Source organism: Symphalangus syndactylus, chromosome 2 (assembly GCF_028878055.3).
Source record: "Symphalangus syndactylus isolate Jambi chromosome 2, NHGRI_mSymSyn1-v2.1_pri, whole genome shotgun sequence".
Classification (NCBI taxonomy): Eukaryota; Metazoa; Chordata; class Mammalia; order Primates; family Hylobatidae; genus Symphalangus; species Symphalangus syndactylus.
Genome location: NC_072424.2, coordinates 135,026,923 through 135,050,000, shown reverse-complemented (window position 1 = coordinate 135,050,000; position 23,078 = coordinate 135,026,923). Strand labels below are relative to the sequence as shown.

The 23,078-nt window shown below is 44.9% G+C and overlaps 1 protein-coding gene across 8 annotated transcripts in view; it reads right to left on the bottom strand.

Annotated features, from left to right (window-relative positions):
* The window catches only part of ARID1B (AT-rich interaction domain 1B), a 441,225-nt gene that overhangs the window by 5,945 nt on the left and 412,202 nt on the right, over nt 1-23,078 (bottom strand). For all 8 annotated transcript variants that reach the window (XM_055267956.2, XM_055267947.2, XM_055267966.2 and 5 more), the window contains 7 exons: nt 20,713-20,917; nt 15,379-15,517; nt 14,951-15,123; nt 8,479-8,629; nt 5,928-6,024; nt 3,346-4,129; nt 763-893 (listed from right to left, as the gene is read on the bottom strand). In XM_055267956.2, coding sequence (XP_055123931.2) covers nt 763-893; nt 3,346-4,129; nt 5,928-6,024; nt 8,479-8,629; nt 14,951-15,123; nt 15,379-15,517; nt 20,713-20,917 — 1,680 coding nt within the window. The remainder of the gene's footprint in view (nt 1-762; nt 894-3,345; nt 4,130-5,927; nt 6,025-8,478; nt 8,630-14,950; nt 15,124-15,378; nt 15,518-20,712; nt 20,918-23,078) is intronic.

Sequence of the window (23,078 nt, the reverse complement as noted above, 5' to 3'; positions counted from 1 at the left end):
CTTTAAAAGTCTATAGCCCAGTGGACTCTTGGGCATTTTCCCCAAACTTCAGTGCTCCTCTCTTTTAGCTATTACGCTGGAAGCTACCTGAAGTCTACCTCTGAACAAAGGAGGGGTTTAAGCTCATTAAAAGTAGTAGGCTTTTACATGACTGCTTCAAAATAACCTGGAGAGAGGCAGAAATGACAGAGCATAGACTAAGAAGTAAGTTTAGCCATGAGTTCATAACTATTTTAGCTAACTGAGAGGTATATGGGGGTTCATTAAACTGTTCTCTCTCCTTCTATATATATTTATACATTCTATAAATGTATAGAATATAAAATTTCTAAATCTTGAATATCTTTTCAATGAAAAGATGTCAAGTCCTCCTGGAAAGTAGGGTTATGTCCCATTGCAACCAATTATGTTTCCAATGCTGACTCCAGTCACAACTTAATGTTACATTTTGATTACTTCCCATTGGCCTGCTAATATTCATTCTGAACAATTTAATGTTACTACTGTCATCTGTCCCATATACACACAGTCACTGTTCTCTCGTAAGAAATAGAGGTATGTGTGTGTACATACACTAAAGACTACAATGAATATTATCCTAGATAACTCTACATTGATTAAGGCTGGTTGATAACAACTGCAGTGATGAACAGTGTTGGATGGTTAGTGCTAATCAACTTAGGCATTAGTTCAAGCACAAGTGTGCATGGCCTGATGCTCTCCTATCCTAATTTGGTTGTTAGCTGGACTATGCTGGCTTACCTGGGAGAGATTGAAAGTAGCAACAGTGCTGTCATCATACAGAAGAATATTAATAGTGTCCAAAGCCCACGTACTCTCAGCCAAAAGACCTGATTTAAGGGACATCATCACACGCCACGCCTCAGGAGTAACTGAAGATGGGAAAGAACAAGGATATCATGAATGTTGACTCTATGCATGAAAGAACGAAAGTTAACGAAAGAGTAAGAAAAAATAAGTGGAGTGTTAAGTTAAATATTGACTTTAAACAAATGCTCTCAAGGACAGTTAAGTGTGATCATTTCAGATTTTAAATGGAGGCCATAGCTGTAGTGAGAAATTTCTGTGGTTTAAGATCTTCTCGCTCTGCTGGTCACGCAGGGGCCAAAAGTGCCTCTAGAGGTGGAGTGGGTGAGCACAGATGGTCCTTTCTCATGGCCGGGTTATTTCTTTCAGCCACCCTACAGAGTCTGCAATGTGGTATCAGAGCTTTTAATAAATGAGTCAAACCCAAAAGTGGTATTTGTCTTCTTTTGCCTTCGCCACTCACGAGTGTCTCAAGGTGGCGTCCTGGAAGGCTGCCAAGTATGCAGAACACGGAAGCAAAATTTAACTCCAAAACGGCCTCCTCAGACACACGGCCTTGGCTTCCCAGGCTGCTTTCCTCTAGTCCTGTGCTCCTGCCCTCAGAACATGCTGTGACAAATACCAGCACTTTGATGGCTCAGATTTCTCAGGAGTATAGTTGCAGCCAAAGAATGGGAGGTAATTTGTTGTTTCCCTATTCCTGCTACTGAAGAAAACAAAATGATCAGGTAGAAAGTTTGTAAGATTTGCCATGAGATGGGGCTGCGAGAACAGACTCAACAGGCATTGGAATTTCCCAGGAGTTGTGGCAGCAGTGCAGGGCACTAGCCGGAGAGGGCAGACAACCAGGTTGGCCAGATCCCCAGGGATGCCCGGAGGCTGGGGGCGTTCTCCAGGCACCAAGAATCATTGGACGTGGGGGAGACACCATGGTTTTTCCACTTTTATTTTAATTGTATCTGTTTTAAAATTTTCTAAGATAGCTACATACTGTTTTTACGATAAAAAAATCAAAATTACTTTAAAAAATAAAGACATAAATTTCCCTAGGTGGAAGACAAATGCTATATAACCTGCACTGGGAGATTTTTAGAAAATTTAGATGTATTTATTTAAACATACATATACACACATAAACACACAATATACGTGTGTGTGTGTATATTTCTATATATAAAATGGTGCTCAGTGTGTGTGTCTCCTTCTCTCCCTCTGCAACCCCATATACATAGACACACACACACACATTTTATATATATATATATGTATGAAGGGATATAGATACGCACGCATTATATATAAAGGGATAGATATATGTATACACAAAGGGATATATATAAAGGAATATGTGTGTATGTGTATACAGTGGCACAATCACTACTCACTGAAGACTTGATCTCCTGGGCTCAAGTGATCCTCCTACCTCAGCCTCCTGAATAGCTGGGACTACAGAAATGGATCTCACTTTTGGCTAATTTTTTTTCTTTTTAGTAGAGATGAGGGTTTGCTAGGTTGCCCAATGGTGGTCTCGAATTCCTGAGCTCAAGTGATTCTCCTGCCCTGGTCTCTCAGTCTACATCTCTTTAATGTCCAATGATTGATGTATTTCAAATTATTAATATCTTTTATTTTCTAATCACTGCAAAAGATTTTAAGTCAATTTGTTCTTGAGATTTTTTGAGTAATTTTTCCTAATATAACTCAGATCTATTATCTTCCTTCCGGTGTTAAAAGTACTTCAAAAATAATGCAGAAACCCTGTGTATACTTCCACATAGTCCAGACCTCTGATGAGTATTCAGAACATCCCACAGAGGATAAACAAGCAACATCAGCATTCGATTGACATGGTTCTTGGCCCAAGTCTACCAGTGCATTGGATGATATCAGTTCCATGTATCACAGCATAGCATATTCTATATGTCATACCATCTATCAATCTACATATTACATACAAGCTTTAACTTTTTCCCATGGAAATTCACTGTATGTTGTCACCAAATTACAGAGTGGCTTGCCTTGAGATTTTCTCAGGTCACCTTTAGCATTTCCTTAGCCTCATGGGGGGGGCCTGTTAGGCACGTATTGTAGTGATTAAGTGGCTTGGTTAAGTTCAAATCTTTAAGCCCAAAATACAGTATATAACCACTGAGGATTCCCTGATCTGTTACTTGAAGCTCTGATCTTTCACACAAATAACGTTCACATGTAAAACTACCATTGTATTTCACCGTGTTAGCCAGGATGGTCTCCATCTCCTGACCTCGTGATCCGCCGCCTCGGCCTACCAAAGTGCTGGGATTACAGGCGTAAGCCACCGCGCCCGGCCAATCTTTCTCGCACTATTTCTTAATTCAGATTAGCAGCCTCCAACTATTACTCCTATATAAAAATGCATCTTGATAATTTCTAGTCATAATATTTTCATCCCTTTAACAGGAACAGTATCTTTACTAAAATTAAAATTCTACACTGCAACTGGAATTCATTTCAGAATGAAAGCTTTGGAATTCTTACCGATATCTTTGGAGGTAATCTTTCGCCTTTGTTTCAAGACTGGTTGTGATGCTTCTACTGAGCCAGGAGGAAAGGTGATCTCCCTTCTGATTGGGGGTGGTTGGGGTGGTGGCCCGGTGACCTGGGATGTGGGGACCGTGGGCATGACCTTCTGCATCTTCATAGATGGCAGAAAGGGAGACTTGCTTGGAGACATGCGGTTCTCCAGGGAGCGCTGGAAGGACGCTGGGCTGGGCGCCCTGGAGATGTGATTTGGCAGTGACGGTGGCGTCTGGTAGGACGGCTGTGGTGGGCGCGTGATGGGCTGCATGGAGGCTGAGGACGACATGTAAGGCTGACGCTGGCTGACGTGGGAAGGCCACTGGCTCTCATGATTTATCCTCTGATCGGGTACCATCATATCGTCCGTGCGGTTCATGCCTGGGTAAGGGGGCGCCTGTGTAGGGCCGCCAGGGCCCTGCCTGTTCTGGTAGGGATAAGGCATATCATTGCGTGCTGCCCACATATTCTGCTGAGGCCCCTCACTGGAGGACGACTGCAGCGGGCCGCCCATCATCTGAGGCGGGATTCCGTGCGTCTGGATCTGCCCCGGGGCCTGCATCCTCTCCCTGCTGTAGGGATACGGGTACTGGCCCTGGATGGGCCTGCGGTCCGGGCCCGAGTAGGAGCCTCCGTACTGGTTGTACATCTCCTGCTGCTGGCTGCTGTACTGCATGTTGTACATGTCGCCCTCGTGGCGCTTGGCTGGGGGCCCGTACATGCCGTCCATATGGCGTTTGTAATTCTGGAATTCACAGAAAGACAAATCATCCTGATGTGCTCTTACAGGTATAATCACACACTGAAATTATGCAAAATAGTTATTACCTGCTAGAATGTTCACTTCAAAATGAATATGGGAAGCTCCTATAACAACAGAGAACTAATAATTTACGTTCAATATTTCAGTATTATATACACCATGTCATACACTCAGGAGAGGGCATCCAAAGTTTGTTTTCATGTGTTTGCAACTTTCTGTGGAAAAAAAAAAAAAAGCCTCCTCTCCTTAGGCTATGCCACCGGGACAGCCAGCGCTCAACTCCCACACAGGCAGATGGCTCCCGGGCTGGGAGCTGCACTAGGACCACAGCAGGAGGCAGAAGGACCCTCTCACAGGAAAGCCAGCATCCAGGGGCTGGTCTGAAAGGGTCTTGGGGTAAAAGGGTTTCTTGGGCCTCATTTTACAGAAAAGCCTCCGAACAGGACTTGGCTCCCCAGACTGGCCCGTGTTACCCAACATCCATCCCACGGCTCCTGCCCTGACTTCTGGCCTGGTCAGGTGCAGCTCCCGCAAAGCCCCACTGGTCCCAGCACTGAGGACAGCGCTGGCACCACACCTGCTACTAAGCTTGCTTCCCAGGATGCTCCGGGATCAGTGCTTAATCAGGGTTGGTGGGACTCTGATGGGAGGCAGTGAGATGCTGATGTTTTCCACTTTACTTGAAAACTGTTTAAGATCAGTTGGTTTAATAATGCAATTCACTGGCCAGGTGCAGTGACTCACGCCTGTAATCCCAGCACTTTAGGAGGCCGAGGCAGGAGGATCACCTGAGGTCAGGAGTTCGAGACCAGCCTGGCCAACATGGTGAAACCCTGTCTCTACTAAAAATATAAACATTAACCGGGCATGGTGGTGGGTGCCTGTAGTCCCAGCTGCTTGGGAGGCTGAGGCAGGAGAATCGCTTGAGCCCGGGAGGCAGAGGTTGCAGTGAGCCGAGATTGTGCCACTGGATTCCAGACAGAGCAAGACTCCATCTCAAAAAAAAAAAAAAAAAGCAATTCGCTGTGCCTATATGCTCCAGCAAAATTAAATAAATGAAAAGTAATATACATACTATTATATATATTTATTCTAATTATGTAACACATATAATTTTCAAAATTTTCATTTTTTGCAAGAGGTCTCAGATCTGAAAAGCTGTTTAAAAATAGCAAAGTCCTGTATGTCTGGAAAGCCACACCATGAAGGGCGGTTCCTGCAGCAGCACTGGTCACTGTAAGGGGGAGATCCTGAGTAACTTAGCATCTCTGAGCTGCAGTGGTCACCTGTGAACCAGCAAAAACCTGTCCCACTTATTCAAAATAAGTATTATGAGCATCCTATATCATTTTTTAAAAAGCCAATTCACTTTCACTATTAGTATATAATATTTTAAGTTGCTTTTCTACACATTCTCCTTAAAGCATTGACAAATTTCCGTTCTAAAATGGCTTCTGATACAACAGTATGCATGATAGACACATGTTTAAAATATACTAACTCTAGCTTGGGCTTGTTATTATTTACAAGGACGAATATACTCAACTTCTTATTACAGGTTATATTTGTTTCAGGAAACCATGTATCAAGAGTTATTTTTAATTTGCTGACTTCAACATCCCAGGAGTACTTTCTAGCACTAACTATATCCTGAATGCTCAACAAACACTAATCATATTTGTTAGACGTCTGAAAATCTTCAGAAGTAAGACAAGTTTGACTTTTAGCCTCCAAGAGACAACCAGAAAACACAGCACCCCACACCCACTCGCCAACTCACCGGCTGCTGTGGGTACAGGCCGGGCTGGTGCCCTCCATATGGCGGCTGTCCCGAGGGAGGGCCTTGGCCTGGATACTGCTGCCCATAAGGTTCATGCCTGGAACGAGGCATTCAAAGAAAACTTAACTGAGAAAAAGCTTCAGGCAAACAGAGAAATAAACAATCCATTTCTGGAACCCTGACTCCCCCAAGCAGCTCTGCGTGGCTTTCACCACGCACCCCTCCGACAAAGGCCCTCTGAGAGGCAGCTGCACGCCAACTGTTAGCACCAGGGATGGGAACACCCATTTTGGGAATGGTGCCAAACTCCTAGTTCGGGCTGTTGGCTAATAGGTGTCAGAGGAATACCGGTTGAGCAGGCAGGCACCCTGTAAGCACCTGTCAGAGCCTCTGGCCTCTGCGTTGGAGGCCGCAGCCCCGCCTGTCCACTGACGTGTACCTTAGGAAGTGTCGCACAATGCTGTGATGTGAGGTATTAATGGAAGCAAGAAATGACAAGAAGAACTTAAGACTCAAAGGCAATGTTCCTAGAAGTACCAGAACATCAAAATGTTTGTACTTTGCACATTCTCATTATGAATGGAAAATGTTTAATTTTTTAAAGCTATACTTCAAATTTAATTCAAATGTTAGCTAATCATTGTATAAATACAAGTGCTCAGAATTTCACAGTGCTATGCCCTAAAAGGCTACAGAAAAGAGTAACAGGGATGATTTAAATGTACACCTATTACATCTTAAAATGGAAATGAATAATACATTCATTTTTCAACTACTAGTATATTAAGAAATTATAAATACCATAAAAATAGCATGTTTTAAAAGGCAATAGATTTGGAACTTTGAAAAATATATTGGTTTAAGTTAATATACTAAATCTTGTAAGAAAGGGAACAATGGACTGAATATATTCCTAAGCTGATCAAGGAATGAGAATAATAAAAACAAATAAATGAATTTTTAACTATCACATGTGAAACAGACATGGGAACTTTTGATAACCACTTTGATATCTAAGAAGGAAGCTCAAAGATAGGAGGAAAGAAATGTAATTGACATGGGTAAAATTTAAGTTGCATATCAAGCAACATTTTTCAGAAGAGAAAACTTCACAATGAGGTAAAAATCTCTTCAATGTGGTGGAGCCAAGATCATTGTTGTTCTTCTAATCTCGCCAGGTGCCCCTCCAAAGAAACATCTGTAGCTTTTCCTGGACCCTCAAAAACAAAACAAACCTAACTGAAATCCTTGATTCAGCACACTAAACATGACCTTATGGTTAACTGATTAACGAATATATCACAAGTAAATATTGGCCACATTATGGCCAGGTTAAGAATTAGAAGAGTAAATTCCTAGGTCCCTAGGAGAAAGCACCGTGCCTCCTTAAACATGGGATGGACTCTCAGAAACAAGGCTCACAGACAATACCATAAAGAAACCTCATTTGGTAAAGCCGTGATTTTTCAACCTTTTTCTCCTTTGTATTACACTGAGGAAGCTTTCCCACCGACTGACCCGTCCTGTGACCCCCAGCCTGTGGGCTGATGAAAGGAGAGCGGCTCTGGCCCAGCTGGTCCCTGGTAGAACAGCACACGCAGCTTCCGAAGGCTGCGATCCCAAAGTCAGCTCCACCCTGTGGCACACCACTGTGGCTCCAGGGAGGGAAAAGCCCTTCTATTATGCCTCTTTCTTTTTTTCTTTAAAAATCTGAAATATTATATGAAAACCTTGCTTATCATCATGTCTCTTATTAGGAGGTAGAGAACATACCCAACAAGGGGAAGGGGTTTTTGTGACAATGAGTATTGAAGTCAGGGCCCAGGCAAGGGACTTTCTTCACAAAAAGAAGTCTACCCTATGCCATCATCTTAGGAAGCAGTTTTCAGGTTACCTTTCAGAGCCATTTCAATAACTTTTCCTCCTATCTAATTACAAATCAATCTGCATCATCAGTCTTGCAGCTGAACTTGCCATTTTAAGTCATTTCAAGATGACTTTCTTAAGCGAGGATGCAGTGAGGCCTGTGCTGTGGGTTTTCTAGAGATGTTTATTAAGGAGCAAAGTATTGTGAAAAAGCACTGCCTGGAAGAACCTTTCTAGAATGCTGAAAGCCCAGTGTGGCTACCACTGCACAGGCCTTTCCCCCAGACAGAAAGAAGGGAGGGAGGGGAGCTGGTGCTGTGGAGGCCCAAGCATCCAGGAGCTCCACGCGAGCCGTATCTGGAGTGTGCAGCTGGCAGTCCCTCAGAAGGAAGCTGGGTGCTGGTGCTGGGTGCCAGCATGACTTGTGGCGGCCCTGGCTCTTGACTTGGGGAAGAAGACTCCTACTGAGACCAAGGTCCTTCTCCCTGGTCCTGAATAGCCATCTACCGAGGACAGCCACCTGACACTCACCTGGTGACCAGCAGCCATTGCCTCTTTACTTTCACAGGAAAGGGGACCCTGTATATTGTCATCAGTGACTCAGCTGCCCGGGCTCAGAAGTGTGTGTGTGAGGAAAGCACGGTTTCTAGTAAATCATCATATGGTCGCCTTAAAAAATACTCACCTTCGGTCGTAACTGGCTCCATAGGGAAACTGCTGGCGCTGCCCCATGCCCAGGTTAGACATTGCTCCGGAGGGGCTTTGGTTGTACATGTCCTGCATGCTGCTGTTGGGCATCTGTCCTTGCGTCATAAAGGGCTCGCTGCTTCCAGGCACTGCAATATTTTAAATAAAATGCATACATTTAGGCATTTCTGAAAGTCAAAGGCCCATCCATCCCTTCTAGTAATCTCTATTGTCTTTGGACTTTTTCTTTTTTTTGAGACGGGGTCTCACTCTGTCGCCCAGGCTAAGTGCAGTGGTGTGATCTTGGCTCACTGCAACCTCTGCCTCCTGGGTTCAGGCGATTCTCCTGCCTCAGCCTCCCAAGTAGCTGAGATTACAGGAATCCACCACCAAGCCTGGCTAATTTTTGTATTTTTAGTAGAGACAGGGTTTCACCACATAGGTGAGGCTGGTCTTGCACTCCTGACCTCAGGTAATCCATCCACCTCAGCCTCTCAACATGCTGGGATTATAGGCATGAGCCACTGCGCAGGGCCTGTACTTTTTCTCAATATGGTAGACCATAATACTATTGAAAGAGTGTAAGGTGTGGAGCCAAGATGTGCTCCATGGGGGCAGAAATCTAAGATGGCCCCGAAGATCCAGCACCCCCTGCCCAATGGGCACCTTCCATGAGCCCCTCCCCTTCAGTGTGGGTGGGACCTATGAATACAATGGTATCACTCCCATGATTATGTTGTGTTACATGGCAAAAGGGGCTTAACAGATGTGATTATAGTTACTAATCAGCCGAATGTGAGTTTAACCAGAAGGGAGATTGTCTAGGTAGCCCTTTAACTTTGGATCTAGAGCTTAAAGAGGAAGCAAGTCAGAGATATTTTCCTGCTGGCCTTGAAGAAGCAACTGGCATGCTGTGGAGGGGGATCACGTGTTAGGTAGGGAAGGTGGGCAGAAGATAGTCAACAAGAAAATGCGACTGCAGCCTCACAACCACAAGGAACTGAATTCTGCCAACGACTTAAATAAACTCGGAAGAGGACCCTGAGCCTCCAAGGAGCTCACAGTCCTGGCAGACACCTTGATTTCAGCCTGTGGGACCCCGAGCAGAGGCCCAGTCACACTGTGCCAGATTCCTGACCCACAGACACTGGAGGATCATACATTTATGTCGTCTTAAGCTGCTAAGTTTGTGGTAACTTGTTATATAACAACATAGAAAACTAATACAGGCCCAGATCCAGTCCTTACTTGGGTAAGTTACCTCTGAGTTTAATTTCATTTCTTTTTAACATTTTTTTTTTTTTGAGACGGAGTCTCGCTCTGTCGCCCAGGCTGGAGTGCAGTGGCGCGATCTCGGCTCACTGCAAGCTCCACCTCCAGGGTTCACGCCATTCTCCTGCCTCAGCCTCTCCGAGTAGCTGGGACTACAGGCGCCCGCCACTACGCCCGGCTAATTTTTTTGTATTTTTAGTAGAGACGGGGTTTCACCGTGGTCTCGATCTCCTGACCTCGTGATCCGCCCGCCTCGGCCTCCCAAAGTGCTGGGATTACAAGCGTGAGCCACCGCGCCCGGCCTTTAACATTTTTATTATGTTTTTTAGAGAGAGGGTCTCACTCTATCACCTAGTGATAAGAGGTGCAATGTTGCAACTGCAGTGGTGAAGTGCAGTGGTGAAATCGTAGCTTACTGTAGCCTCGAACTCCTGGGCTCAAGCGATCTGCCTGCCTTAGTCTCTTGAGGTGCTAGAATTACAGGCATGAGTCATCACCTGGCCCCTATTTTCCTGTCTATAAAATGAGGCCAGTAATATTATCTCATGAAATGGTTGTAAGGAGGACATAAAATATGTATACAAAGTTAGTTCCCTTCTCCCATAAGAAAAAAAGTGAAAACCTTAACATTCAGCCACTGATTCACTCCAAAATAAGGATTAAAAAATTATTAGGGAGTTAAGAATAGCTCAAGATGGGATGAAATACAACTATTTCTAACACAGGATGGAGTGCTAATTAGGTAGTATATGCAAATTAGCATCAGCTCAGAGCCTGAAGGAAATTGTGTTCAGTCCAGAAACTAGCCTGAAGGCAAATTAAACATTTTAATATAAATTTTCATCGTTACACAGTATTGCTACCTTTCTCCATCCTATGAAAGTTACTTTTATGTTATGTGAAGCAAAAGCTGGTTAAGATTTTGTGAGCAGATACATTTTGTTAGGCTGGTAGAGAGGGGCCAATGCTGGCATCAAGTATTTTCCTTTGCAATGTGCTTTCACCTGTTTTATCTATTTGATCTCATATCAACCTGTGGTAGAACCAGTTTTGAAGTTACTTTTTATTTTACAGATGTGAAAACAGAGATAGACAGAAATCATGTGGCATAATTAAATAGCTTTTCTCTAATACACAAGGACATTTTTAAAAATCAACAGGAAAAGCAACAACCAAATTAAAAATGGGCAAACACACAAATGAACATTCACAAAAGAAAAATAAATGGTCAATCAACATATGAAAAGATGTATGAGTTCACTAATAATGGAATGAATGCAAAGTAAACAGTAATGAGGCCTTCCCCCTTCCATCTGATTGGCCAATGTTAAAATGATGGACAGTGATCATTCTTAGTAAGGGGGTGAGAACCCGCACACTCTCACATGCTCTCGTTGAGAACATTAAACTGGTATAAGCTTTGCCAATACCTGCTTTACCTGCTATGGGAGGCTGTGCTTTGGCAACCCCCAAAGAAGTGCATCTCCCAGCATTCGCAGCCTGGGAAACCCCTCCCATGATGCCCTTGGGTTTGGTCATGTGATTAGCATTGTCTAAGAGGGCTCCAGCAAGTGAGATGCAAGCAAAAGTTTTTAAGTGCTTGCTCCTGGGACCTGTCCTCTTGGAGTGCTCCCTCTTGAAATCCATCTGCCATGTTACGGGCACCTAAGAAACTACATGGAAAGGCCCCATGGAGGAGGCTGCAGCCAACAGCTCCAGCCTGGGGATGACATCAGCCACTCGAGAGACATCAGAGCTCAGTGGAGCTCTCAGCCTGGCTCCCAGATGATGGTGGCCAACCTCGGTGTCCTAGCTGACAACAAGCCACACAGAGCGAAGAAATACCCAGTCTACCACAGAACTGAGAGATATAATTGATATAATTGTTACTGTTTTTAAAGCCACTAAGATTTGGGGATAGTTTGTTATACTGTAAAAGCTGAGATATTCAGTAAACTAAAAAAAAGTTCATATCCTTTGATTCAACAATTCTACTTCTAGGAATCTATTTCGCAGAAACATTCTTACAATGTGAAAAAACTGTACTTCAACAATCACTGCTTCATTGTTTATAATAGAAAAGATTATGGAACAACTCACCCATTACTAGAGCATTAGGGTGTATCTATTCAATTAAAAAAAGTAGAGCTATGTGTACAGATATTAATAGAAATTCGATATATACTATTCTGTTAAACATATAAAATGATGTTCACTTATATGTAATCAATCAATGCCTCAATCAGTGAAGTAAGGAAGTAAGAAGGCAGCGAAGGCAGGCCGGTGAACGGGCAGGGCCAGGCCCCTCAGGGCTACTGAGGGCTAATATTAGATCAGACTCTTTGACCATGCTACTTGTACTACAGGTTAACACCACCAGCAGCAGCAATAGCGACAAAGAGTATGTTTTCCACTGAAGTTAGCCATTAAATAAAAAATCAGAGCACCATTAAGTTTACTGACAGAGTAAGGCAAACTGAAGAATGGAAAACTATACGCAACAGGATTAAGACTCTTAGAAAATCTGTTTCCTGTGGATTTTCTGTTTATCTGCTTTAATCTGGTACTGAATACACCAATACCGTAAGGCAGCAGGTGAACTGAAATACACTAGGGATTGTACTTGCCACTGGGGATCATTTACATGGTTGATGAAAACATTACAGACAGTCACCAAAGTAGGATGGCTCAACCTTATGATGGTGTGAAACTGACAGGCATTCAGTATGCTCCTCAATTTAAGATGGGGTTATGTCCGGATCAACTCATTGTCAATCAAAAATATCTTAAGTGAAAATGTGTTTTCAATTTACCAATATTTTCAATTTAGGATGGGTTTCTTCTGATGTAACCGCACTGCAAGGCGAGAAGTATCTGTATATATCTACCTAGGGCCTAGCAAGGTGATCCCAGAATCATTCCACCCCCATAAATCTATTTTTGTAATAAGAAAATCTAGGCATGAGGACACGAGGGAAATACACCTATAGTTGTCTAATGTGGTGTATCAGTGGGATATGGGAATGGTTTGCAATACATTTTGAGGCCAAATTCTAAATACTACTAATTATTTTTTTCCATGTTGTCATATTTTCAGAGTCTAAAGCCACCAAAAGCACTAACGAAATGTTGTCCAGCATCTCATACCACTAAGAAAAATAGCTCCCCCAGCATTCACAAAGCTTTTGAAATTCTAAGCTTATGGATCTACTGCATGTTCTACAAAACCCTCACTTGGAATAAGCAGCCCTGAAACTTTTGAAAGAAAAAAAATCATAGATGATCTTGCTTTATGAGTGTTATCTGTAATGTTATACATGAAATACTATGAATTTCCTTTTTAAATGGTATATGCCCTATATTCAAATTTTAAAGACTCTCCATTGTTCTTTTTCATTGGTCTATAATACGTAAGAAAACCAAGGCTTTGCGCTTTATGCTTCTCTCCACTCAGACAATATTAATCAAGAAATTTATGTACCCCAACATCTAAGAACAACACAGGTACTATTATTTAAGGGATCCCAGAGTAAGTATTTCCATAAAAATATTATTCACCATTTCTTCTGTATGTTTTTTTCCAATAATATACACATCATGCTTCAATTTCACAGGCCTTGAATGCATTTGGAAGAATGCGCAAGAGCAAAATATCAAGTCTCCACTTGTGGCTTGTAGACCACGGGCAGAACTGAAGGACAGTGGCTCAGACCCTCAGTGCCGCCTCAACCTTGGGAGTCGGCAGGCATAAAGGGAAGGGCCAGCCTGGTGTCTCCTGATGGCAGTCACAAACTTCTGCACTCTCTCTCTCAAGGCTCTCATCAATCCCATCACTGCAGATGCCATTTCTACGCTTACTACTCCAAGATCATACCGATTCCAACATCTGCTCAGCTCCAGCCATGCATTCCATGCCTTACCACCAGGACACACCCCAGAAGGACTCCAGGTTCCCCTCTCTAGCCTGGTCCTTTTCCAGTCCTCTGCATTGCAGGGAATAATGTCTTCACCCGCCCAGTCACGGTGAGCTTCTCCCTCAGGGCCTGCCTTCACGCCACCAGCACCTCTGACATACACTCTGCCGGCAGGTTCCCTCTGACATACACTCTGCCGCCAGGTTCCCTCTGACACACACTCTGCCGGCAGGTTCCCTCTGTGCTGCTGGTGTCTGGCTCCAGTTGGCCAGCTCCCCCTAGACTCTCACAGTGGTCTCCCCAAAGCTACCCCAAAGCTACTCTTACCTCTTTCCAGTACATTCTCCAGAGATGGCCAGTTATTTATTCATTTATCACACACTCACACACAAAAAACTACTCACATCACTTCCTGCACAACATCTTTCACCTTGGCGAAAAATCCAGATTCATCAATACGCCCACAGACACCAAAAGGCTCTGGCCCCGCTGGCCTCAACGACCTCAGCCTGTCCCCGGGCCCATGCTCACTGTGCTCTGACATCCACCACCACCTCACACACCAAGCTCATTCCCGCCACCACCCCCACGACAGGTCCTCAAGGCCCTTCCCTCCTGACCACCCAGTCTAAATCACTCTCCCTCTCTCCCACCGCGCCACCCAATGCCACTGCTATCTGTATCCTTTCTTCCTTTCACTTTCCTGTCTTCCATCAACCACAATCTTTAACTGCCTATTTGTGCTTAAGTTATTTTTTGCTTCCTCCCAGGAAGTAAGAAGGCAGGGCGTCTGCGATTCCCTGAAGGTGGGCAGCGACTCTGATTTACCAATCCACGAGCTAGTGCCCAGCGCACACTAGCACAACACCATGCCAGGTGCCGTGAGGCGCGTGCTTACTTACCACCGCGGCCAGCCACTCTTCTCTGAGCTCTGTGTGCAGGAACCTAATCCTCGCCATGCCTTTGGAAGCGGGTCCTATTATTTTCCCAATTTCTAGATGAGGAACGTAACTTGGTGTGTGTAAGGAGGTGGCAGGTATCCGGAAACAGGGAGCATGTGCCGGGGAACAGGCCGAGGGCACTGAGGCCAGCCGGGGACAGGATGACGGCACAAAGAGGCTAACTGCTTTTCCCAAGGCCACAAGTGGAGTGGGATGGGGACCTGGGACCCACACTGATGCAGCATGGGCTCAGGTGTTCTGAGGGAAAGGTAAACTGTTGTGGAATGGCAGAGAGTAGAATGCCCACTGGTCCATGCCCGGGCGGAGGCCCCTCTGCACGTACCTTTTCTCATTCCCCCAAAGGGGTCCTTGTTGGGCTCATAGGGCATCCTGCCCATCACGTCGGGCATGCTCATGCCCTGCTGGTAGGGGGCGTTTGGAGTCATGGAGTTCCGTTTCGGGAAGGATGAATCGCTCACGTCTGAGAATGGGTCGTGCACACTGATTGTACTGCTTCTGAAGAGACGCAAAGAATGAAAGCTTAATGATACAGCAGGAGTTACCTCCAAACAGTATATTCAGAAGATGAACCCATCTTGAAATGTGCAAATGCAAAAACCATCCAAAATAAATGACATGAAGAAAACTGGTAGTCATCAACATTTAAAAACTCTGTACGGAATACCACTTCTTCTCTCTGTGAAGTTTGCCCCAGAAAACTAAAAGATGAACAAACGTGACTTTGTATGGTTCACAGTTATTTTAACATACCTTCCACCTTGCATTGGGGTCATCTGTCCGTGAGGGGTGGAGGCTGGGGTAGGTGGCTTCAGGTCACCTGGAACCTCTGCCATGGAATTGCTGCCAGTTGACTGGGGGGTCTGTGGGCCTTGCAAGGATCCCGAGTTAGCTGATAGTAGCAGCACCAAGAGAAAACAGGAAGAAATCCAGAGATTATCAAGTAAGCCCAGCCGCCTTGCTAGTTATACAGATGAAAGAAATAAATGTAAGTAAGATACCATCTTATTAGAAACAGTAACAATAGCCATTGCTGATAATGATGTTGTAAAATTCGTTGCTTTTCTATTGTTTACAGTAAAAATTAATAAAGAAGTTTTTGAGTAAACTATTTGGCAACATATTTCATTTGTGAGCCATAAAACACATTTATATCTTTTGACTGGATACTTATTTTCTGGGGATCTGTCCCAAGAAAATAATCTAATAAGAAGGAGGCTTTAGGCAGAAGAGGGTTTATTCACTGTTGTCTAGACTGGAAATAATCTAAATGTACACTTTTATAAATGGGATGAAAATTTTGGTGCATTAACTTGATGAATTACTGTGCTGTTTTACAAACAAAATTAGAAAACTTAGTTCTGGGTCTTAGACAATGTGAAATGTTTAAGATGAAAAGTAAGGACACAAATTAACAATGAGCCTTATGTCATTTCAACAGCTTCTCAACATCTGAATGCGTCTGTGCTCTGTCATTAATAGCGTCACTTTTTCACCTATGAAATCAGATTTGTTAACAAAAAGCACAAGTCATACTGGTTTGGCGTTTTTTAATGTTGTTATCAGGGTGCTGAGACTTGGCTTTAAGTATAATTACATTATAATAACAGAATTGAACAGGTTTTTTCCAAACCTTATGTGGGAGTCTTGGAAAAATTAATTAACCTCACCTTGAGGGAAAAACATAACATTTGCAGGGCTCCTGCTCTGTCATCTATTGCAGTCCTTAGCATGCTAGACCATCAATAGATACTGGTTTCATGTGTGAATTAAACAAATACTTAATAAACGAGTAATACACCTACTATAGTCCAGGCTCTCTTCTATGCCCACATACACCAGTGGACCAAACTGATAAGAAAGACAACAACCCCTGCCCTCATGGAGTTTCTGATAAAAACGTGCAGAACCCCCCGAACAAATGGCAGGATTACTGCTGCTTGTGAATAACATTTTCCATGTTATTGTGTAGAATGCCTTTCCTATGACGTTCCCAAGGCTCACTACAATTACCATTATTCACATTTTACTGTAGTGGCAACGGAGGTGAAACAAACCACGAGAGGTTACAGAGGACACTGCGAAGGAGTCAGAAATCGAAATCAGTACATTATTTCGACTCGGAAAGCTTCAGCTAGACAGAGATACCTCTAGCCAGATGAGGTCTGCGCAGCCCCTGGCCTGGGTTAGAATGAACGCCGGCCAACAGAGCTGAACACTGCGTAACATCCGTCCCTGTGAGCCCTGCACTGAATGACTTAGAGAAGTTCTCAGAGATGCCGGAAAGACTGACTTTTTTATTTACTTTTTTTTTTTTAAACTGTAAGTTGAGGGGTACATGCGCAGGATGTGCAGGTTTGTTACACAGGTAAACGTGTGTCATGGGGGTTTGTTACAGAGAATATAGATGCTTATTGTAGCTATTTTAAAAGAAAAATGTATTCACTTATACTTACAAACCAAATCTGCGTAAAACTCTGGAAATGCATGTTAAAAAGGCATATTGGAGTAAAGGAAGAAAGTCGTCTTTTGCAGATATAAAAGGGTAATAATCCTGCAGACATGGTTGCCCGCCTAGTGCTGCAGAAGAGAAATGACTTGCTTCTGAAATTCAGGCGGCCCCGCTCCAGCCAACAGCCTCCTTGGAAACATCACTTGCAAGGCTTGATTTCAGAAAGACCCTTATTTACAAGTATTCACATTTATAGCTAATTAAAAAAAAGGAAAAATCTCCCTTGCCAGTGTTTTTTTTCCTTTCCTTTCATGGAAAAAAAAAAATGAATGCAACCTCTTGTAACTCCATTAATAGAGGAGGCTGGCAGGCTCTCTAGGACATCCCTACCTTTTGCCAGAAGCTACAAATGTATACTCTAAAGTAAACAATGGAAAGGTTACTGAAGGTTAAGTACATTCACACACTTCAGACAGCATGGCCAGGCTCCTAGCTGGGAAGATAATTTACCCGGCACGAACCTGGTGCCCTAGTTCTGGCGGGGTTGCGGGAAGTAGGGTGGGGAGAGGGAATAGCTGATATGTCCCAGGTCTACAGTGACTAGAGGTCAACCAGAGGGCACCTCTGTTTATAACCTGAGTCCCTTTCTCATTTATCTTCCACTGAGGATTCCCTAGTTGGATCCATGACAGGTTTTGTGACATCACCTGTCAGCTAATAATAGAAATTCAGTCAGCCACCTGCCAGCCAAGATGGATGGGTTTTTGGTTACAGACTTACTAATTGAATGCGGAGCTCCATGCCCCACCCCTGCCCCACTTCTCCCAGCCTGGTCCCTTCCATTCCCCTCCCCACAGAGAAGCTTACAGGCTGCAGGGGCCATCTGGGGAGGCGCTTCCTACAGCGCTCATTGGAACTCCCCCACAACCTTTTCTAGATGCTTGATAACAAGATCACCACTGGCACCTTAAAGATGCAAACCACACCCCAAGGCCTTGCCTTGGTTCAGCTGGGAGTCTCAATCGCTGACTTGCTCTGGTCGCTGGAAGACGGGAACCCAGACATCCGGTGTGAGAAGCCACACAGCCACTTGGCAGTGATGTGTGGGGTGTAGCCCCAGGGGCCAAGGGGCTTATGCCTTCCAGAGGCGGACAGAATTGAAGCCTACAGCTGTATTAGCACCCCAAATTGAAACCTGACTAGAGACAGATGACTTGGAGTGCTCTTAGAATACAGTCAAAAGACTTAGGATTTTAGCTGGTTCAGAGCAACCGTTGGGGGAAAAAAAATCTAAAATGTTTCTTCAGAATCTTTTAGTTTAGTTTGCCTGAATGTGCTGGTAAAAACTAAACTATAATTATGTTCTTCTGGGAAAAAGTGACTTAAAAGAACATAAATTTTTACTGTAAATTTGTGTTTAAAAATCTTGTAATAAATGAGACTCTAACATCACCAATAGTTGGGAATAATTTTATTTTCCTTTAACAACAAAAATGTTTCCAAGATACTTTCCCTAATGATGGGACTGGAATTGCAGAGGCCGCCTGCTGTGTGGGTAGCGGTGAATCGAGAGACTTCTGAAGACCAGGGTGCCTCCGCCTGCGACCCCCGGACGCCTGTGTGTGCCTGGAGCCCCCTGCACGTGCTCTCGGGGCTGGACAAGACCAGGAGGCTTTCCTTCCACTGCCTCCTGTCACAGGCCCTCGGTTCCATCTGGACTACTGAGAAGAATGTATACCAGGAGTCCATCTGCAATCCAAGCTCTTTTGTGTAGTTAAAATGATAATGTTGCCATAAAAATGGCAGTTTAAAAAAGGGGAAAAGGGAAGGGCTGGCTGTTAAGAGAACAGGCCCTCCACTTTCTGAAGGATCTATACGCCTCAGCAGGGCCCCCGTCCTGAAGCTGATGCACACTGGGAGAGCTATTCTCCATACATAAGTGCAGCCCATTCAGTGACACGAGTTCTTTCCTGGCAAATAAAATGTACTCTTAGATCTTTACAGACATCACCACTTTGGTCCCTACACCCCACTGGGTTTTTATTTTGGAAAAATAGTTTCAGAGCTGTTCATAGGCAGCTTGTTTTACTCTGTGAACTGGATGTAATGTTGTGAGATTTTTAAAATTAGATTTCCCAGTTTTTAAGGGACACCTGAGTTGGCAAAGCCTTTGAATCTTTAAGGATGAGGTTAGCGAGGATTTCTACTTGTTTTTAGAGCCCACAGATGTAATTCTAGGTATATTCACTACAAGTGCCTTTGGGCCTAAAAAGTATTTATGTGAGATCCCTTGATTAGCAACCTTGGATATCAGTTTTGCCATCCAGACAGCAGCTAGAGGAAATCATTAAAAGTGAAATGACCTCTTTCTCTGGCTTCTACGTGTAAACATTTCACACGTTACAAAGGTATTTTCAATACAGGCAGAGGTGTATGGTGGGTATCGTGTATACTCTAGTACCAGATGCCCCAGATAAGACCTTCTATTCCCCAGCTAGTTGGCTTTGGGCAAGTACTTAGATTCCACGAGACCTTCATTTTCTCATGGATTTTAAAATAGTATCAATGTCACAGGGCTGATGTGAAGGTGAAATGAGAGCACTTAGAAAAGGGCCCGGCACACTGGAAGCGCTCAGGAAACATGGGCTGCCAGCCACGCTCAGAACAGGCTGTGGACAGGAGCGGTGGGTGCAGCCACATCTCGTAGACAGGGACCAGGAACAGTGAGGCTATGTGCTGAAGGTCGTTGACTGGGAGCCAGACACAGATAAGAGAATGGTCGGATCTACTGGAGTGAGGTCACCATCCAGCACTAAGGTGCCAATTTCTTCCCCCATCTACTATTGCATTTATCAGAATACAGGATTTCGTCATTTCAAATTTGAAAGCCAAAGGGGAGAACGAAGGCTGGCAGGGAGCTGAAAGGAATGGGAGGGTCTCTGTCAGTGGGGAGGAGAGGGAAGGGAGCCGGCAGGCGTCACTGATGTGGCTTGGCCTGCGAGCATGTTGGTGGCGAGCGCTGCACCCATTCCTAAGACCCCTGACTTCCAGGACAAGGCTGCAAAAGACCACCTGTTTCCAAAACAGGGCCGTGTGGATCCTTACCATGACAGCTTGCTAAATTCCCTAGAAGTGAGAACTTGCTGGGTAGGGGACATTAGAAACGAAGCCCAGGCTTCATTTTACCAACATTCAGATCTGAGGGCTTCTGACAGAGGGCGGGCAAGCTTGAGCTGTCAAACCTGCAGGGTGGCATTTCCTAGAAGTGCATAAGTATTCAAACCGGCCACTGGGGACCTTTATTTTGTGTAGAGGTAGATGGAATCTTTTTGAATACTTGCATAAGGAATAAACGTATATGGCTCAGAATTCAAAAGCCTGTTTTGATTAAGGTAAAGCAAAAGAAGGGGTGCCTTCCAAGTGTCAATCAGAAATGGCCATATCCCAGATTTAATTCTCTCGTCCCTTAACACTGCCAATGGGTGTCCAATTAAATAAACAAAACGACACAGGAACCCCCGCCTCTCAAAGGTCCCGAGTTCTCTGTTGGCCTGACTGTGAAACGACCTTCCCGGAACCTCCCAGGCCAGGCGCCTGGGTTTTCCTGGGCCAGTGACTGCAGCGCCGCCACTTACCAGGAGATGGCGGCTGGAGCTTGGGCTGCTTTTTGGTGTCCCCGGTGCTGAAGACTTCCGGCGGGGGCTCCTCCCCGCGTTCGATCTTGCACTCGAAGGCAAACAGGTACTGAATATACTGCTTTTTCAGGGAGCTCGCTGCACTGCTTGAGGTGCCAACGTTTAGGTTGGTTGCCAGCTCACGCCACTTCTTGTTTTTATTAACCTAGCAAAAAACACGGCAGGATCATTGGTTTGCAGCAAAGTGGCTTGTTTAAAGCCAGGAGACAAAAAAAGCACTTAATGTCTTGGTTGACTTTTCTTCATTTGCCTCTTTTAACTAATGCTCATTACTCCCACTCAGGAGTGCATAGGCAGCATTTACAGTTATAAAACCATTAGGGAACCTGCTGAAGGCAACAGAAAAAGCACTGCTCGGAGGTCCTTCTGCCCGCTGCGTCTCCCAACGCCTCACGCTCATCCCACCCCACCTCCAATAAAGGAAAAAGGGCATCTCAAAACATTTAAAAAGCAACAACGGCACTATTTTGCAATTTAGGTTTTTGGGCACTGATGTGAAAGTGCTCATTCCAACAGCTGCAAGCCCTCAGAAGTGGGCCTGTGATTCTGGGCCGTACCCGTCCTCTCACCCCGAGACTGCTTGGGGTGTCAGGCAAAAGCAAAAGCAGCACCTCGTGCGAAGGTGAATGAGCCCCTGGACCAACGGCCCCCAATTTAAAAAGCATGATGCGATGCCACTGACCCCCAGCCCTGCTGATGGGGCAGGTGCACACCTTCCTGTATGGTGCTCTTACTCAAGGAGGCTTAAAGGGCTGGAGACAACACAGTCGCAAAAGGAGGAGAAAGAAAGAGAACTCCTGAAATGTGATGTCAAGATCTGAGGCATTATTTTAACCTTTTGATTCTCACTTGGGAACAGGTTATGAAAGGTTAAACATATGAATGAAACATGAGGATCTGCAAATAACTTGGGGAAGGTTTTCCCTTTTGACGTCTCCTGCGTTGTGTGGCAAGGGAGGGGGTAAGGGGACAGTGGTTTTTAATGAAATATTAAATTTCTGGATTCAAACTTTCTCACACGGCTCTTATGTCCATTTACTTAGTACTCGGTGGTGCATAATACATTGTGGATGCTCCCGGAGATGCCCATCACCCTCTTCTGGCACTAAATGCAGGGCTGCAAACCGTGGGTCTTCAGATTACTTCAGAAATGGCAAGCTGGGCACTGCTCAGTGTGACCTAAGAAGGAAGGCTGGGAGCTGAGCTTTGTGTGGTGGCAGCAGCTGCTCCCAACCACATCTGATGCCCATGACGTAGAGAGCATGATGGGGTGGAGACAAAGATGCAACCCAGCTACATTCCAGCAACCCTCATTACAAGCCCGCGGAGAGTCTCGTGACAGACCCGGCCTGGTTATATACACTGTGGACACAGTCATGCTAAGGAAGTAGCCAGACACTATCTACTCTGTGCTGGTTGATAAAATCTAATCGTTTGAGCAGTCTTGGTGATTCTAAAAAATCCATGTCAGAAGAGGCTAGGTGCAGGGGAGAAAGGTCAGGGGAGTCCAGGGGCAGAAGGCAAAGGAGCCCAGGTGCAGAGGGGAAAGGTCAGGGAGTCCAGGTCAGAGAGAGGCGTGTCTCAATCATTCTCTTTGCTGACCATCACTCACGACTTAGCAGCTGGTTATGCAGCGTCTTGGGCAAGCTCTAATTCTTTCTGTCATAGGTCTCAGTTCCCCCATGGAATGGATTAGGCACCTAGTGGGAAGGCTAAGCACAAAGAAGGCCTCCCGTTTCTCCTCCGAGATGCAGCACTGAGACCATGGTAGGCCCTCAGTGACACCTGCAGGGCAGATGACTTGCCCTTGGATAGTTAGTGACCCCCGCCACCTTGGTGGGGCACAGGGCGCCTGATTCTGACTGCCTGTTAGATTACCTTGGGCACAGAAGGTTTCATTTCATTGATGTCGGGTGGTAGCCCAGGCACTGACAGCTTTGAAAAGCTGCCCAGGCCATTCTAATGCATAGCTGGACTCCAGAACCAGCGGCAAAGGGGAAGAGTATGTGTCTGGAGTCAGACAGACCTGGCCCCACCACCTACCCTGTGAGTGTCCCTGGGCTACAGCATTATTCTATTTTAAAAATATATATATTATTTTTTATTGAGACAGGGTCTTGCTCTGTCACCCAGGCTGGAGTACAGTAGTGTGATCAAAGCTTACTGTAACCTTGAACTCCTGGGCTCAAGCGATCCTCCCACCTCAGCCTCCTGAACAGCTAGGACTATAGGTATGCATCACCACACCTGGCTAAGTTTTGCAGTTTTTAATGGAGAAAAAGTCTTACTGGGTTCCCCAGGCTAGT